The sequence below is a fragment of the Octodon degus genome, unplaced genomic scaffold (genome assembly GCF_000260255.1).
Source record: "Octodon degus isolate 3935 unplaced genomic scaffold, OctDeg1.0 scaffold00092, whole genome shotgun sequence".
NCBI lineage: Eukaryota > Metazoa > Chordata > Mammalia > Rodentia > Octodontidae > Octodon > Octodon degus.
Genome location: NW_004524668.1, coordinates 5,011,216 through 5,027,442, shown reverse-complemented (window position 1 = coordinate 5,027,442; position 16,227 = coordinate 5,011,216). Strand labels below are relative to the sequence as shown.

General features: G+C 55.1%; 2 protein-coding genes across 4 annotated transcripts in view; both read right to left on the bottom strand.

Moving 5' to 3' along the window:
- Kif17 (kinesin family member 17) overlaps positions 1-6,128 on the bottom strand; it is a 41,830-nt gene extending 35,702 nt beyond the window's left edge. For all 3 annotated transcript variants that reach the window (XM_023722599.1, XM_023722601.1, XM_023722602.1), the window contains exon 1: positions 5,721-6,128. In XM_023722599.1, the coding sequence (XP_023578367.1) occupies positions 5,721-5,951 (231 nt within the window). In that variant the 5' untranslated portion in view covers positions 5,952-6,128. The remainder of the gene's footprint in view (positions 1-5,720) is intronic.
- Positions 6,129-7,391: 1,263 nt separating this feature from the next.
- On the bottom strand, positions 7,392-13,736 carry Sh2d5 (SH2 domain containing 5). Its single transcript, XM_004637646.2, has 9 exons — positions 13,650-13,736; positions 13,277-13,357; positions 12,885-12,959; positions 12,460-12,606; positions 11,177-11,428; positions 10,860-11,031; positions 10,473-10,581; positions 9,578-9,737; positions 7,392-8,985 (listed from the first exon to the last, which is right to left on the bottom strand). Exons 1-9 carry the CDS (start codon positions 13,734-13,736, stop codon positions 8,782-8,784), a joined length of 1,287 nt encoding a protein of 428 aa, XP_004637703.1. The 3' UTR covers positions 7,392-8,781.
- Positions 13,737-16,227: the final 2,491 nt, after the last annotated feature.

The window sequence follows — 16,227 nt, the reverse complement described above, 5'->3', positions numbered from 1 at the left end:
AAAAAAAAAAAAAAAAAACAGAAGCAAGCTGGGTGTGGTGATACACCTATAAATCTCAGACTCAGAGCCTGAGGCAGGAGAATCTCCCTGAGTTTGAGGCCAGCTTAGGCTATGTGGCGAGTTGGATGCCAGCCTGAACTACATAGCAAGACATCATCTCAAAAATATAGAAAAAGGGCTGTTAAGATAGCTCAGCAGACTAAGTGCTTGCTTAAGCAAGAGCAGGGACCCAGGTTCAATCCCGTGTACCACATGCCGTGGTATCAAGACCAAAAAAAAACATTTTTCCTTTAACCACAGATTTAATTTTTGTTTCATTTTAATGATTGAAATTGTGATGTGCTTCAACTGTATAAAATACAGAGCACATTTCTTTCTTTCTTTCTTTCTTTTTTTTTTTTTTTTTTGCCATACCAGGGATTGAACTCAGGCCCTTGTGCTTGCCAGGGAAGCGCTTATTCCACCGAGCCATCTCCCAGGCCCTAATATTTCTTATAGAATGATAATATGCTATTATATTTTATTGAAGTGATAATATTTTGGCTTACTATGCTGGGTTTTTTACTTTTTAAAATATAGCCACCACTGGGCTGGGGAGATGGCTCAGTGGAATAAGCACTTCTCTGGCAAGTGCAAAGGCCTGAGTTCAATCCCCGGTTCCACCAAAAAAAAATTAAAAAATTAAATATGGCCACCAGAAACACCCAAATTAGGCGCGGCTGTACTCTCCCCTGATGGCGGCAGCAGTGACTTGGGCAAGGCGAGTCCATGACTGAAGTGCGAACCTGGCGGGCGTGCACCGAGCCCGGCTGGCCCAGTCTCTGCCTGCCTTCCGGCTTCTTCTCCCTGATGCTGCACTGTTACTGAGCTCACCTAAGCCGTGACAATGGTAAAGTATTTCCTGGGCCAGAGCGTGCTCCGAAGTTCTTGGGACCAAGTGTTCACTGCCTTCTGGCAGCGATCCCCGAATCCCTACAGACACGTCTTGACGGAAGACACAGTACACCGGGAGGTGACCCCTGACCAGAAGCTCCTGTCTCGGAGACTCCTGACCAAGACCAACAGGCTGCCTCGCTGGGCAGAGCGATTGTTTCCTGCCAACGTTGCTCACTCGGTGTACATCCTGGAGGACTCTATAGTGGACCCACAGAATCAGACCATGACTACCTTCACCTGGAACATCAACCATGCCCGGCTGATGGTGGGGGAGGAACGACGTGTTTACCGTGTGAACTCGGACGACAGCGGCTGGACTGAAATCCGTCGGGAAGCCTGGGTCTCCTCCAGCTTATTTGGCATCTCCAGGGCTGTCCAGGAATTTGGCCTTGCCCGGTTCAAAAGTAATGTGACCAAGACTACGAAGGGTTTTGAATACATTTTGGCCAAGCTACAAGGCGAGGCCCCTTCCAAAATACTGGTGGAGACAGCCAAGGAAGCCAAGGGGAAGGCAAAGGAGACAGCACTGGCAGCTACAGAGAAAGCCAAGGACCTCGCCAACAAGGCTGCCACCAAGCAGCAGCAGCAGCAGCAGTTTGCATAGCTGGTGTGGGCCCTGCCACCAGCACCGCCACAGGTCACCAGCCAGCATGGCACCGCTCCCTCTACACTCTCCCCACTGTACTTTATTATTAAAAATCAACTTGCAAAAAAAGAAAAGAAACACCCAAGTTCCTTGGTACCACAGGAAAAGAAAGAAAGAAAAAAAAATGAGAAACACCCAAGTCATGTATGTGGCTCACTGGTACGTGCACTGGAAGGCCCTGCTTCAGAGCTGTGCCATCCACTATGGTAGCCGCCAGCCACGTGTGGGCATCAAATTGAATTAAATTAAAATCCGGTTTTCCCCACAGCGCTAGGCTCTTCCAAGTGTTACCCACCACTGTATGACTTATGCACGGCTTTTTTTTTTTTTTTCAATAGAGTATTGCTGTGTATAGTTCAGGCTGGCCTCAAACTTGCGGCAATCCTCCTGCCTCAGCTTCCCAAGTGCTGGGATTACACCAGCACTACCGTGCATCTCTAATTTAATTGGTCAGTGACGAGACAGATCATTCCTACTTCCCAGAAAATTCCATAGGATAACGGTGCTCTGGAGTTAAGTAGAAACCAATTCTAGGTGTATTTCTAAGGTGGATGCCGAGCACACTGCCGTGGCCACTCACACTATTTACTAAGTAGTTTTCATGAAATCAGTGGTTAATTGACTACATGTGCCTCTGTCTCTGACTGTCTCTGTCTGTCTGTCTGTCTCTCTGTCTTTCTGTGTGTCTCTCTGTCTCTGTCATCTGTCTCTCTGTGTGTGTGTGTGTGTGTGTGTGTCTCCCTCTCTGTGTGTGTCTCTGTCTCCCTGTCTGTGTGTGTGTCTCTGTCTCCCTCTCTCCACTGGGGATAGACCCAGGGCCTCTTTTTGTTGTCATCTTCCACAATAACTCTCGTGACATCACACTGAATGTGTTACACATTTTTATCTGCTGCTAAAATTAAAACATCTGTCTTGCGTTCCCCCATCCTCTTTTTGCCCCCTTCCAAATATCCCCGCCAGGGCACAATCTGCTAACTTCCCCTTCAGCACACTCTGGCAGCCTTGCCCTCCCATCCTGGACAGGGCAGGCTCCGTGCTAAGTGGGCAGAGATCAAGAAGGCTGCTCTGAGGCCACAGGTGTGCAAGAGCAGGAGGAGGCACTGCAGAGCCACTGGTTAAGTCTGGGCACAGTGGCACACACCTGTAATCTTAGGCCACAGGGAGGCTGAGACAGGAGGACCAGAAGTTCAAGTTCCACCTGGGTAACTTAGCAAAACCCTGTCTCAAAACTTTAAAAAAAAAAAAGATGGGGCTTGGAGATGTAGTACCCATAAAAATGAAAAGGCCACCCAGGGACAAAAGATCAGGTACAGGGCCTGGACTTAAAAGGTGGGGAACAGGGCTGGCGAGATGACTCAGTGATCTAAAGCACCTAAAGCACCTACTTGGAACAAGCTCGGCAAAGCACAGGGACCGCGGTTCGATCCCCCGACACCACATGCCAGCCAGCCCCGCCCCCTGGTGGGCTGAGCTGGCCACACACACAATAAATAAATAAATGTTTTGTTTTTTTTTTTTTTAAAAGGTGGGGAACAGGGGCCAGGGAGATGGTTCAGTAGAATAAGCACCTGCCTGGCAAGCACAAGGTCCTAAGTTCAATCCCCGGTACAGGAAAAAAAAAAAAAAAAAAAAAATTGAAACAGTGGAGAACAAAATGGAAAGGCCAGAAAGCAAGAAAGTGGGAGTACAGCTGGGAGTACCAGAGCCATTGGTCCTGAGTAGCAGGCTCCCTAGAGCTTGCTCTGGGGCCCAAACCATCAGCTGGAGCACCCTGGGAGCAGCATCAGAGCACGGCCTGGCCCTGGGCCCCAGCAGAGCACCTCCTCCTGGCGCAGAGGCAGCCATGGCTGCGATCTGAGCACTACAGAATGCTGTTTTGCATATGATTTGCATGTTCCTCCTTTAATTTCAGGGAGCAGGATAAAGCATGGGAACTAGGCACTGGGAATTAGAACTATCCTATCTTCTTCCATGATGCTCTGGGCCTCAGTCCTCACTGCTACCGGCTGGCCTCTGTGTGGGGTATCCTTTCCTCCATCTTCCTATCAGGCAGACTCCTCTCACCCTTCAGAGTCCAGGGGGTCCTTCTGGCCCTCCCCCCATGCATTTCAAGTCCAGGGCCCTCTCCTCCCCAGCTGCCAAAGTCTCCCAGACTTCTCCCACCCATGACCTTTGACGGTCACTAGCAGCTCACTGCTCCTGCCCCCGCCTTGAGCTTGCTGATGGCAGTGAGTGTCTCCTTCCCATGCACCACAGGCCTAGCTGGTGCCCAGTATGGAGGCGCTATATTTAGTTAGCTGGGTGAATGAATGAGCTGAGGCACATTCAGTACAGAATAATCAGAAATGGGTCCACACCAGCAGAAGGCAGGAGGAGAGGGCTAAGGAGAAGTCTGACAGCCCTGCGCTGTGTCCTTGGGGTCTCCCTCTCTAAACTGGAGTTTCCTGGGAACCTTGACAGGGAGACTTGCTCAGGGCATTTCTCCAGAATAGGGAGGGCCCAAGACCACCCCAAGAGCAAGGCTCAAGGTCCTAGAGCAGGCAAGGCCAAGGAAGAACACACTGTCAAGTCTCACAGGGGCCAACCTTGGGAGAGAGAACAGAGATGTTCTGCAGGGCCCCTCGGACAGAGCCAAGGGGGTGGCTGAAACAGCAGGCTTTGGTGCAGGATGCAGATTGATCAACCAGAAACAAAGGTGGAACAGGCAGCTCTGGGAAGTTTGAGCTCTGTTCAGCGGGGACTCAGACTCGAGGGCTGATTCTCCTCCGCGTGGAAGACACTGGAGAACCCAGTGGAAGGGAGGGCTGGGTCGGATGGTCCATCAGGTCCCTTCCAGTCTGGGAGTCCAAAACCAGTCAATGAGCACCTGCTATCCCCCGAGCCAGGACCAATCCTCAGGGGAGCTGGGCATCATCTCCAGTCTGGAGATGAGACAGATGACAGCTCAGCTCTCTTAAGGGCTCTGCCTGACACCTGGGCAAGAGACAGAGCAGGTACCTCCTTTGGCCAGCCAGCCCAAACTGGAAGCACTCGTGTCAAATGTTTGAGAACACTGATTTCAAGTCAAGCTGGTTTCTTCACTTTGGGACTTCTCAGAGCCTCTACCATCATACCATGCCCTGTGAAGCATCTCCCAAACTGTTCTTTTCTCCATGGACCAACTTTTTTTTTTTTTTTTTTTTTTTTTTGTGGATTGAACTCAGGCCCTTGCGCTTGCCAGGGAAGCGCTTATTCTACTGAGCTATCTCCCTGGCCCTCCATGGACAAACTCTTGATGTGTCACAGACCTAGAGATCAGGTAGACGCCAGGAGACCCTGGGGTAAGGGAAAGAGTCCGCAGCAGGACACAGGTGATGTTTTCCCAGCTCTAACACCCGCCGTAATTAACACGGAAGCTGGGATGTTTCCTCCCTCCGGCCTCAGTCTCCCCATGTGTGAAATGTGAGTGCCTTCCCTGTTAGGATGTACACATGAGCCGCCAGTGTGACCCCAAAGAAGCCAGGAACTGTCACATCACTGTTATCAGACCCCGAGGGGGGAAGAGACAGGTTAGACCAAAGATAGAGGGTGTCCTTTTCTCAGAGCAAAGCTGGGCCCAGGGCCTTCTGCAGGAGCAGTGACCAGCAGGGTCTTTTTTTCTTTTATCTCAGAATTTATTTTATTTTATTTTACTTTTATCAATTCTATTGCAGCAGGGTCTTTTCTCCACTACCACTGGCCCTAGGAAGGATGAAACCAAGATGGAAAAGAGGATTCTGCTTGCCAGGCTGAAAAGGTCAGTAAGTTCAGATCAGGGCCTTGGAGGAGGGATCTAAAAGGGGGTCCAGAGGAAGAGGTGGAGGAGACCTGGAGTCTTAGAAGGAAAGGGGGTGGCTAGGAGAAGCAGCTAGGTCAGGGTGGAAGGCAAGTAAGTGGTCCTAGGCCTGGAGTTCTCTGGGGAGTGTGCTGGAAGGGACAGGATTGGGGCCAGTCTTGGGGTTGGGCTAAGGGGAAACCTGGACACAAATTCAGAACAACCTGTTGCTATCCACCTGTGCCCCTCACATCGAAGGCCTCCTCCTGGCTTGGGGCCAGTGCTGGCTGTCCCTTCAGGTGGCCCCGCACCCAACCCGCCAGTCTGGAAGGCGGGTGCTCTCACCTCCACCAGCGGGTAGGCGATCTCGTTGTAGATCTGCTCCGTGAAGTGCTCCATGTAGTAGGCGCCATCGAAAGTGAACTGCTTGGGGGGCTCATTGGTGGCGCCCGGGTTCTGGATGAAGCACTGACCCCGTGCGGAGTCCACCGTCACCACGGACTGACAGTTCAGCTCCCGCTCGCGCTGGTTCATGGGGCGACAGCGCACCACCACCTTCACGGACTCTGCGGCCATGACACTTGCCCCTGGGGCTCAGGAGGGGCGGGGCGGCTCGGGGCGTGGGGGATGGGCCTCCTACGGGGCGCCCGAGAGGAGGACGCGGGCCGCGGGCCGCGGGCAAGTTCCTAAGGCCGGGCCCGGGTGGGGGATCTGCGCTACAGGCGCCGCCGCCGCCGCCGCCGAACCTGAGCCCCGAGCCACCAGGCGGCTCTCTCGCACGCACACGGTTGCGGCGTTTGCCGTTGCTAGGCAACGCCCTTAACGTCATAAGTGCGGTTCAGTGAGCCTCAGCCTCGCGATCCATCCCTCCGGGGGCTGGAGATGCGAGCGTGAGCCCGTGTTAGGCTTCTCAGCTCAGAGCTCAGCGACTTTGCAGTTTGCCCATGTGGCTCGGAGGGCAAGCTCACAATGAACCTCGAAGGCGGAGAGACCCAAGAAGGAAGCCTCTATCAGAAATTAAGAGGCTCACTGGAAGGGCAACGAGAACATTGATCTCCTTGTACTGATTCAGGGGGAGGCTGTCCCCAGCCTACAACCCCGCGGATAATTGATCCCACTCTCATTTTCCTGGGCCTTAAGATGCTGAGACAGGGGCCGGGGAGATGGCTCAGTAGAATAAGCGCTTCCCGGGCAACAGCAAGGGTCTGAGTTCAATCCCCAGTTCTGCCAAAAAGAAAAAAAAAAAAAAAAAAAAAGATGCTGAGACAGAGGTAGGATTATAAATTCGAGGCCAGTCTGGGCAACATAAACATTTACCGAAATAAAAAGGGGTCAGTGGTACAGCGCCCCTGAATTGGGAACCAGAATTGGGGGGTAGGAAGCTGAAATCCCTGAGTGTCAGTTGCAGGCACTGCGACAGCTGCTGGAGAGAGAGCCCTCCCCAAGGCCACAGTCTGGGGGGGGGGGTGATATTGAAAACAGAAATCCTAGAAAGTGCTATAAATGAAAACAGTACAAACTGAAGAACCAGTTTTGTGGAACATCTAAAAAAGTAGCGTGGGCCTAGGCCAGTAATGGAGAAGCTTCTAGAACTTTCAGGCATCCTGAGACTGACTAGCACTGCACTATGACAGCCCAGGAGTTAACCAGGCTGAAGTTCACCAGTGTCCTGTGGCATGTTCCAGAAGCAGAAGGCAAGCCGAGCTGCCAAAGCTCGTGGTCTTGAATGTTTCTCCCGCAGGAGATACTGCTGCAGGCTTCAAGCAGAAGGGGCAGGGTTTGATTAAGCCCACCCAATTCCTTCAGAATATGGTCAGCCCCCAGGAGCAGGACCTCACCACTCCGTACCAGCTGAGGGTTTATTTTATGATTAGAAACACAGGCCAGGCAACCTGAATGAAGACCAGGCCTTTCAAGGAAAAGTCTGCACTCAGCAATGTGAAGAAATGCATTTTATTTGTCTCTCAGTCCACACAGTAAGGAAAGGCGGGCTTCCTAGGTGGTGCCAGTTGGAGCAAACACAATACTGTGGTCTGTTGGTATGACATGGGGAGTCCATACACACGGGCAAAACCCTTGCCCTATTGGTAACTCGTGATGCACAAATGCTGCTTGGAGGAACACTAGCGGGCTTGCTGAATACCCCCCTTAGATTGTCCTCAGCATACTCTACGCCCCCACCTCCCAAGACAGCCTGGTCCAAGCGCTGGTCAACTGCCAGGCTTCCTTGAGTGCAGGTCTCTACTCTCCCTGGCAGGGGAGCAAGGCCAGAGCTTCCCCCCGAAACCAGAGCTCAGGCGGGGAAGGGTGGGCTCCAGTATAGGCGGCCTTGGGAGTATCAGCTGCCCCTTCACATTCAGCATGAAGTCAGTGCTATGCGTCTAGTGGAAAGAGCCCCCAAAGGACATTCCTCTAGCCCTTCTGGCACCTGACTCAAAGGGACAAAGTCTCTAATCAAGACTGTGGTGGGGGCTGGTGGTGGGAACATCAGGCATGCCTGCTCCCCTCCAATCTGCTGTGGCTGCCCTCCTCCTGCCCAGAGTCAGAAATCTGTTCCCTCCAGGGTGCTGACCAGCAGACCCTATATCTGAGGGCAGAGAGTGGTTCTGAGACTCATAACCCAGCCTTTGTCTCAGGAATACAATTTTATCCAAAATGAACTTGTCCCGTGGCTTGGCTGGGGAGGTTTATTATTTACCTGCCAAGTCTTACAAAGGTGATGCCTAGACTCCTCAGGACTGGCAGGGCCACCTCCTCCCACTAGATGGCTTCCCCAGTTCTCCCCTGCGCCTGCTGAAGTCCAGCTCCCTCTGACAGGGTTCTCTACCTTTGGAGTCTCTGTTCTGTCACATCCCCACGGGACTGGCCTGGTGAGACAGGTGGCCCCTGACACCATGGCCAGGCCTATATCAAAGGACACATTCTAAGTAGCCACAAAACCATTGTGGTCTGCAGGGTAAGCTGGGCAGGACAGCTCTGTGCTGGGCCCTCCCGGGTGAATAGCCCAAGGAAAAGAGCCAGGGGCTGGGACTCCCACTTCACAGGTCTGGTTTCTAGGCAGGAGTCTCCAGAGCCTCCCTGGTAGGGGCCAAGGTCTGGCCACCTCTGAAGAGGGCTACACTACTCCCGTGAAAAGCTCTTGTGCAAGGAGCAAAGCATTAGCTTGCAAGAGAAGCATCACCCATCACCTTGAAGTTCGGGGAAGCCTGGAGCTCCACCTGCTCCTAGGATCTCAGCAAGCCACACATCCAACCTCAGGGCTCCCATACAGCAGGCAGTGAAGCGATGGAAGACTGGTCCAGGGATAGAGACCGATGGAACTGGCAGCCGGTGGGGTGTGAGAAGGACAGAGCAGCTCCTGAGGCTGGAGCCAGGTCCAGGTGGGGCTGTGGTCGGGGCTCACTTCCTAACCTAGGCCCAGCAGTTCTGCCTCAGACTTGGCATGGCTGAGGGGCCGCAGAGTCCGGGGGGGCCTGCTCTCGGGCCCACAGTCCTGCTCCTCGTAGGTGGGGTTCAGGCGGCCCATGTCCAGGGGGCAGAATAGACTGCGTTCCATCCCAGCGTGGTTCTCCACCAGGGCCTCCAAGCTGGGGAACTCTGCTGGCAGGTGCTGGAGAGGAAGGATCCTCAGCTCCAGGCCCACCCCATGGCTCAAACAGGACCCCAGCCACCCCCACACACACACACACACACTGGAGAGCAGGAATGAGCTGAGAGATCAGACAACCCCTCCCAGCTCTCCTCCTGGCAAGGCTGATACTTGACGGGACACAGAGGCTGTGAGAGCTCAGCACCTTCCTCCTCTGCTAAAAATGGTCTAGACTCTAGAGCAAACTTTGGAAAAGCCAGATTTCATATAAAAATGTGAGGTATTATCTAGGCCTGACTCCATTTGAGGCTCCCTCCAAAAGCTACTTCTAAAAAGGGGCTTTTCCCCTCAGTGACCTGACACCTCCCTGAGGCTCCAGGTCACAGCCTGCAGAGCAGGGCCAGGGCCAAGTGGCCCAGGACCAATGAGAAGGAGCAAGTCAGCACAGGCAGGATGCAGAGTGGGTAAGAGGTGGGGCCAGAGGTCCATGGGAGCAGGATAGGCCAGATCAAGGGGTCAGAGAAGAAAGGGCTAGGAAGGACAAAGGGCGGGTGTGATGATGGGGTAGGGCCAGGACCAGGCCACTCACCCCTGGAGGCTCCCAGGCTCTTACCTCCAGGCAGTACCGGCCCACGTGGTTCCGGAAGACCTGGTGGGGCACCACACCACACTGCGTACGCACAGACAGGCACCACTGGCCGCTGGTACCAGGCTCTGGCCACAGCAAGAAGGCACCAACCACATCCTTCCGCAGCAGAGCGAGTGCACAGGCCCTGGGACACAAACAGTAGAGGCTTACATTAGGAACCCTAGTCAGAAGCCAGTCTCAGGCTGCTGGCCCTGGCATGGATGTAACAGCCCAAAGGCATGGAAGCAGCCTGAGGATTAAATAAATGCCCTTAAAAACACAGGGTCTGACCTAATGTGGCCATTCAGTGCAAAGAAGCTCTCAGGAACTGAAGGGGGCCTACATGCCTGGTGTGCTCGCTCACACACCCCTATGGTGCCAGCACTCTGGCAGGCTGAGGCAGGAGGGTGACAAGTTTGAGTCCAGCCTAAGGCAACTGAGCAACTCAACAAGACCCTGTCTCCAAATTTTAAAAAATAAAATAAAATAAGCTGGTGGTTCAATCCCAGTAAGGCAAAAATAAAAGGAGAGAGAGAGAGAGAGACAGACAGACAGACAGACAGACAGAGAGGAGACCCTACAGGTCCTTAATTGTTGGAAATTTCAAGATCCCATCAGGAGAGAGGGATAAAGAGGTGACATCCAGGGCTACCTGACCCTGTGACAGGCCAGGTACTGAGGGCTTCACCTATCATATCATGTGATCTTTCCACAGCCTGTGAGCATGGTCCCATTATACACATTTTACGATTGAGAAAACTAAGGCCCAGGATGAAGAAGCCCTGGCCCGAGGTCCCCGAGGCTGGCAGCACTCTGTCCATACACAGGGGCGCAGATACATCAGGGGACTGGGCATCAGGCCAGACTAGGTCCTTCCTACCTTGAGAGGCCAGCGAAGGCCCAGATGTTTTCCGTTAGGCTCCCCTCGATCTCTACCAGGCACGGAGGGCCACCAGGACTGCGGGGCCAGGCCTCCCATGCAGCAGGATCTATGGAGACCACTCAGGGTCAGAGGGAAAGGGACCAAACCCTCCTCTGACTGGCCTGGCCTACCACCTTGGACTCTCACAGCCCTGTCCTCTCCCCAGGCTCCACCCAGCAGGCCTCAGCTCCTCCCCCTCCCCCTCCATAGCCCCCACCCCCGCTCACACCCACTCAGCAGTAAAGCTGGTACAGCTGCACAGTAACTGTGCAGGCCTCAAGCGCACAGCCTGCAAGCGTGCACACCCAGGCCGCTGACGCATGCACAGGCTGCACCCTGACTCACAGGACTCTCTCGCTGACAGCTGCAGCTGGGCCTCATAGGTGCAGCCCCGGTAGGCGCCTGAGCGGATCACCTTGCTGCGAATGGCCTTCTTGCGCACCAGTGTGGGCGAGCAATAGGGGTTCCCCAGGCGGGCATGGCGGGCACTGCGGCCTTCTAACTCAGGCAGCTCCTTCTAGGGCACCAAGAGGGGTAGTGGGCAGGCAAATGCAGGCCCAGCCATGCCAGGCCACATCCCTCAAGCCCAGCCCTCCACCATGACCTCGGAGCCCCTGCCCAGTGGCCTTGTGCATGCCCATCCTGGCCCGGGTGCTGCATACCCCGCTAGCGCCCCCTAGCTCCTCTGCTGGCAGCCGCCGCAAGGAGACCAGGGCATGGACATTCTGCGTGAGCTGATGATGGTTGAAAGGCTCCCGCACCAGGGTAGCAGGGCCCCCAAGGCTGGAGAGAGGTTTCAGGGACAGGTCCCCTGCAGGCCCAGGGGAAAGGTCAGGCTGTGCCCGCTCTTCAGGGTGCTGCAGGAGGTAAGCAAGCTGGAAGGAGCGACAGAGCAGCAGGTACAGGATCTGCACCTAGGGCAGAAGGGCAGGCTCAGCTGGAGGACATTCCCTGGGGCTCCCCAGGCACCTGCCTGCTCTCCAAGAGTGCATGCAGCCCCTGAGCTTAGGGAGCCCCTCTTTCCCTCTTGAGAAAACGTCTAGTTATCCCTCAAAACCTTCCCGCCATGCAGCCTCCCGACCAGCCTTCCTTATTTATTTCATGGATACCAAGCACCTGCTTCATGCAGTACACCTGCTGGGGCACAGAGTCACTCTCTGGCCATCACTTAGGAACTACACTGTGACCCTGATGCAGCATGGCACCCCGTGTGCCTATTTCCTCATTTGCACCTCCCTGTGTCCCTTTGAGGAACACAGAAAACTCCCACGCAAATCCAGCAGCTATTGGAACTGGAATAGCTGCCAGCTTACTGGAACCCTGAGCTGCAGCCACCTGTCACCCCAGTGTCTGGCCACCCAACAGTGACAGCAAATGCTCACTGGACGGAATGCCCCCAACCTCTGCTGCAAACAGCTGTGGTTTACACTGGCTCTGATTGCCAAGTCTATCTAGCCCAGACTCAACCCGCCTGCCTGCCCGCACAGAGCCAGACAGTACAAGCCCTGGCCCTAGGCTCTATGCTCAGAGAACCCAAGCACCAGTGTTTATCGAAGCTGGAGTGCTCCTGTCAAAGGCTCTGTGGGAGTGGCCACCTAGAGGAGTCAAGATAGCATCACTAAAAAAAAAAAAAAAAGATGGCTTCACTGGGCCTCACAGGCACCGGGGCCAAGCTCTGAAGGCAAAGAGGTGAGGAGGGCTGGGCAGTCATTCAGGTAGAGAATGGCACCAGCAAAAGCCTGACAGGTGCTCTGGCCCCCAGGAAATGCCAAGGCCACCAACTTGCAAGGGGTAGAGGAATCCATAGTGGGAAAGGTCAAAGGAGGCTTTCATATCGTAAGAGGTAGGGTCCTAGAGGGGCTCAGGCCAGCTCTATGAAGCCCAGATGTCGCTGACCCTAGAAAACCCCAGCCTCCGTGTGTCCCCTGCTTTGGGCCCCAAGTACCTCTCCAGGCTGGCTACCCGCAAAGAGGTGGCAGAAGAGTCTGCTGGCTGGGCTTCGTGGGTTCCGGGCAACAAAGGCAAACTGGCAGCGGGCTGGGCTCCAGGTAGAGTAGAGGATGCGTCGCAGGCCATGAGCCATCAGGAGTGCCTGGGAGCAGTGTTGCCAGGCCACATCAGGCGCCTGACCTCCAACCAGGGCCACCTCACCTCTTGCCCAAGGCTGTCCCTTCCACAGCCTCCACGCAGGGCAGAACTGAGTTCCCTGATGTCAGAGGCCAAGAGTGCACCCTGGAGATTTCTGAAGGGCAAGGGTAAAGGGGACCCTCCAGGAGGCTCTCAGAGCAGATGGATGGGGGCTCAGCTGGGCCCCACAGAGGACACACCTGTGCCTGTCTAGCTTCCCACACCTTTGCCAGCTCCTCCTACCTCTCCTTCCCCGCTGTAGATCTTGAGACCCTGCAGATTGAATTTCAGGATGACCGCTCGGCGTCGGGGACAGTCCTGGGTGGAAGGGGGGTGGTGGAGGAATGCATTATTCCCTCCCCACCTTTGCCAGGGTACAGAGCCCAGGGCACCAGATGCTTAGAATTTGGGAATGGGGATGGCTCCAAGCAGAATACCACCCCCCAACCAGGTCACAGCTCCCATTCCACCTATAGCTTCTAGCTGTAGGGTGTACATTGAGGCAGCCCCAAGGAAGTTCTGGGCATGAGGGCCTGGGTGTAAATGCTCTCTGCTGTCCCCTGACCACCTTTATGAGAGGGAAGTGTCTGCGTCTGGTCTCAGGGCTGTGACCCCGTGGGGATTCGACCCCTCACCTTCAGTGCCCACAGCTGCTGCCGCACCAGCCACACGCTCTCCTGTGTATCCAGATCATCCACAGGGAAGGAGCCCACATACTGCAAGGCACCAGGCAGAAGGGAAAAAGGGGAGTCAGGCCGTTTCTCTGACCCCCAGCCCCGATACACACATGCTCTGCCACCAAAGAAGCTGGGGCAGGGCAGAGCAGGGCACCACCTTTGGGGCCTAGCCTCTGCCACTATCCCAATAGGTGACCTTGGTCAGGTGACTCCAGACCCCTCCCTCTGTACAGGGCACATTGCAAGGCCTGGGCCAGAGGGAGGACCTTTCTCCACCTGCTCACTACCCCCAGGAGCAGCCTCCAGGGACCACGGGACAGGGCACACCCACCTGGGCAAATTTGGTGATACACCTGGGCCGGTAAGGGGTGGGCCCACAATCTGAGGCCCTGCGGCCACCTGCCCCAGCCCTCTGCATGGCCCCCAGGGTGGCGGCTTCAGGCTCCACGGAGACAAGGCTGCAAAGGGCAGGGACAAACTCAGTTTTCAGGTGGGTGGGGTTCAGTGCTCCCCAGTCAGCCTGGCCAGTTTGTTCACTCATTCATTTATCTCACAAATCCTTGCTCAGTACCCTCTACATGCCTGCATTGTCCTGGGCACTGGAGGCGCAGCCCTGGAGAAATGGTGAAGGCTGCTTACCTTCCCAGGTCAACATTCTCATCAGGGAGAGACAGGAAACTACATGAGGGCTTGAATGGAGACAAAGCAGGGGAGAGGACAGGAAAGGCCACATGGGGGCTGCTGGGGACGCTTCTGGGGAAAGAGCTGGGCGTGCCCGGGAGGCTGTACAGCTGTGCAAGTGCTCTGGACTGGAACTGCAGAGCAGACGAAGACCCTGGGGCTGAAGTCAGGGGTGCAGACCTGTAACCAGCAGGTCACAGTGCTTGCTGGGTATGTGCCTGTAGTTCTAGCTACCAGGGAGGCTGAGGCAAGTGGCTTATCTGAGTTCAGGAATCTGAGGCTACGTTAGGCAAAAACAGCCAGATCCCATCTCAAAAAAGAAAAAGAGGAACCAGGGAAAGGACGGAGGCTGGGAAGGCCCATCACAAAGGATAGGCTAGGGCACAGCAGTAACAGCCAAGTGCTCTGCAGAGGTACAAAGGCAGGCAAGCAGCTGCAGCCTTTAGGCAGACCTTGCCCAAACAGCAGGCTGGATCTAATTTACCATCCACCTCAAATGTCAGACAAGGAAATTTAGGCTCTGCCCTGTGGCAGCAGGGAGCCACAGCAAGCTACAGTGCAGGAACAGTCCATGGGGGAGGCCATGAGCTGGAAGGCCAGAGCTGACGAGACTGGGGACTCATTTTGCAGGCCACTGCCTCTTTGGGGGCCACCCTGACTTCAGCCTGTTCCCTAAATCCCCAATCACTGGTAGCTTCTGAAAACCAGACAAGGCACTGAGTTAGGATATGAAGAAGTTAGAACACTGCCCTGCTCCTTCCTGGGAGTCCCTGTATGCTCCTTCCTGGAAGCTAGTGAGGACAGGAGATTTCCCTTCCGAGACAGCCCTCAAGGGCAGGGGAGCACTTACTCTCCTTTAGAGCCCAAGACCCCAGCTGGTGCTCAATAAATGTGAAATGAACGCATCCAGGACCAGCGATAACAGAAAGAACGGGGGAACGCCTCCACCATGGTCCCGGAGGACTCAGTTCCCTCAGCCTTTACCACAGTCAATTTGGATGCTCCCTCTGCCCCCTCCTGGCCGGCTCGCAGCAGCCGATCTGTAATCACTGGGGCGATTCTGGCCCAGCTGCCTGGCCTCTCCTGCCCCCATTTCATCAGCAACCCTGGGACAATGTGAAGAGCAGGGACTCAACACAATGCTAGCCAGGCTCCGGCAAGGGCTCAGCAAACATAGTCTCAATGGGGACTCTCAGGAAGCAACTGGGGGAGACAGCAGGGTCTGGCCACTTTCAGTGCCCTCCTTGCCTAGGAGGCACCCAGTGCGTGAGTGCCTAAGGCAAGGGAGGCCAGGGGTCTGGGGACCAAGAGAGAGCAGGGGTCAAACAGGGAAGGGTGCGACTCGCATGACCCACACGACCCAGACTGACATGCTGCTTGCAAGGGCTACTCTTAGCCAGGAGGAAGTGACCTCTGCCTTCCCATGACCCACAAGCCCAGGCTCAGGCCAGGGTACACATGTGGGCAGCTGTCTGTGCCTTTCAAGGAGTGGCCAGCCAGCACAGGAAGAGCTGAAAAACAAAGACCCCTTGAAGCCTTTCCTGGTCCCCCATTCTGTACCCTCCTGTTTTTCGGGGCCATCCCAGCCTCCACTTTCCCCAGCTGAACTCAGGACCTTGGGCTTGCCAGGCAGGCGCTAGTGATGCTGAGCCTGAGCCCTAGCCCCAGCTCCAGTCCCAGCCCCAGCCCCCAGCCTCCACTTTCTGATCCTGATCATTTTTCACATCATGTCCTTTCCCTATTGTATGTTTGATGTTCACATAAAACGAAGTTAGATGTTTCACTGACCCTACAGCCACGTGACGTTGGCCTCAGGTGAGGAGAGGGGGGTCTCAGAGAAGCTGCCTTTTAACTTGATCATCACACCGCGGGGTGCTCCTGGCTGCAGGGAGCGAGGAGGCAGGGACAAAAAACAAGCACCGGGTGGAGGGGGAAAGGATGGAAAGACCCCTGGGAACAGAAGCAGGAACAGAGGGGGCTAGAGGACAAAAGCAAAAGAGATAAAGAGGGAGGAGAGGGAGTGACGATCAAGAGCAGCTTTCATACCTTGCTGGCGCCAGGCACCTTTCAGGCAGAGAGCCACCGGGGTCAGCACTCACCTCACGGTCACACATAGACAGTGGCCTCACTTCTACCAGAAAATCAGCCAAAGGCCCTCCGGGCCACTTCCCACCTCATCCCTTGGGTCCTCAGCCTCCCTAAAGCCCGCATCCCCACCTCCTAGCCGC

Bases quoted from the DNA above. Each gene is read 5' to 3' on its own strand.
- Sh2d5 (XM_004637646.2), bottom strand. From the start codon at position 13,736: ATGCAGAGGGCTGGGGCAGGTGGCCGCAGGGCCTCAGATTGTGGGCCC. The intron at 11,429-12,459 runs GTACTTGGGGCC...CTTCTGCCCTAG, and splicing joins CGGGTAGCCAGCCTGGAGAG to GTGCAGATCCTGTACCTGCT. The intron at 9,738-10,472 runs GTAGGAAGGACC...TTTGTGTCCCAG, and splicing joins GCCTTCGCTGGCCTCTCAAG to GGCCTGTGCACTCGCTCTGC.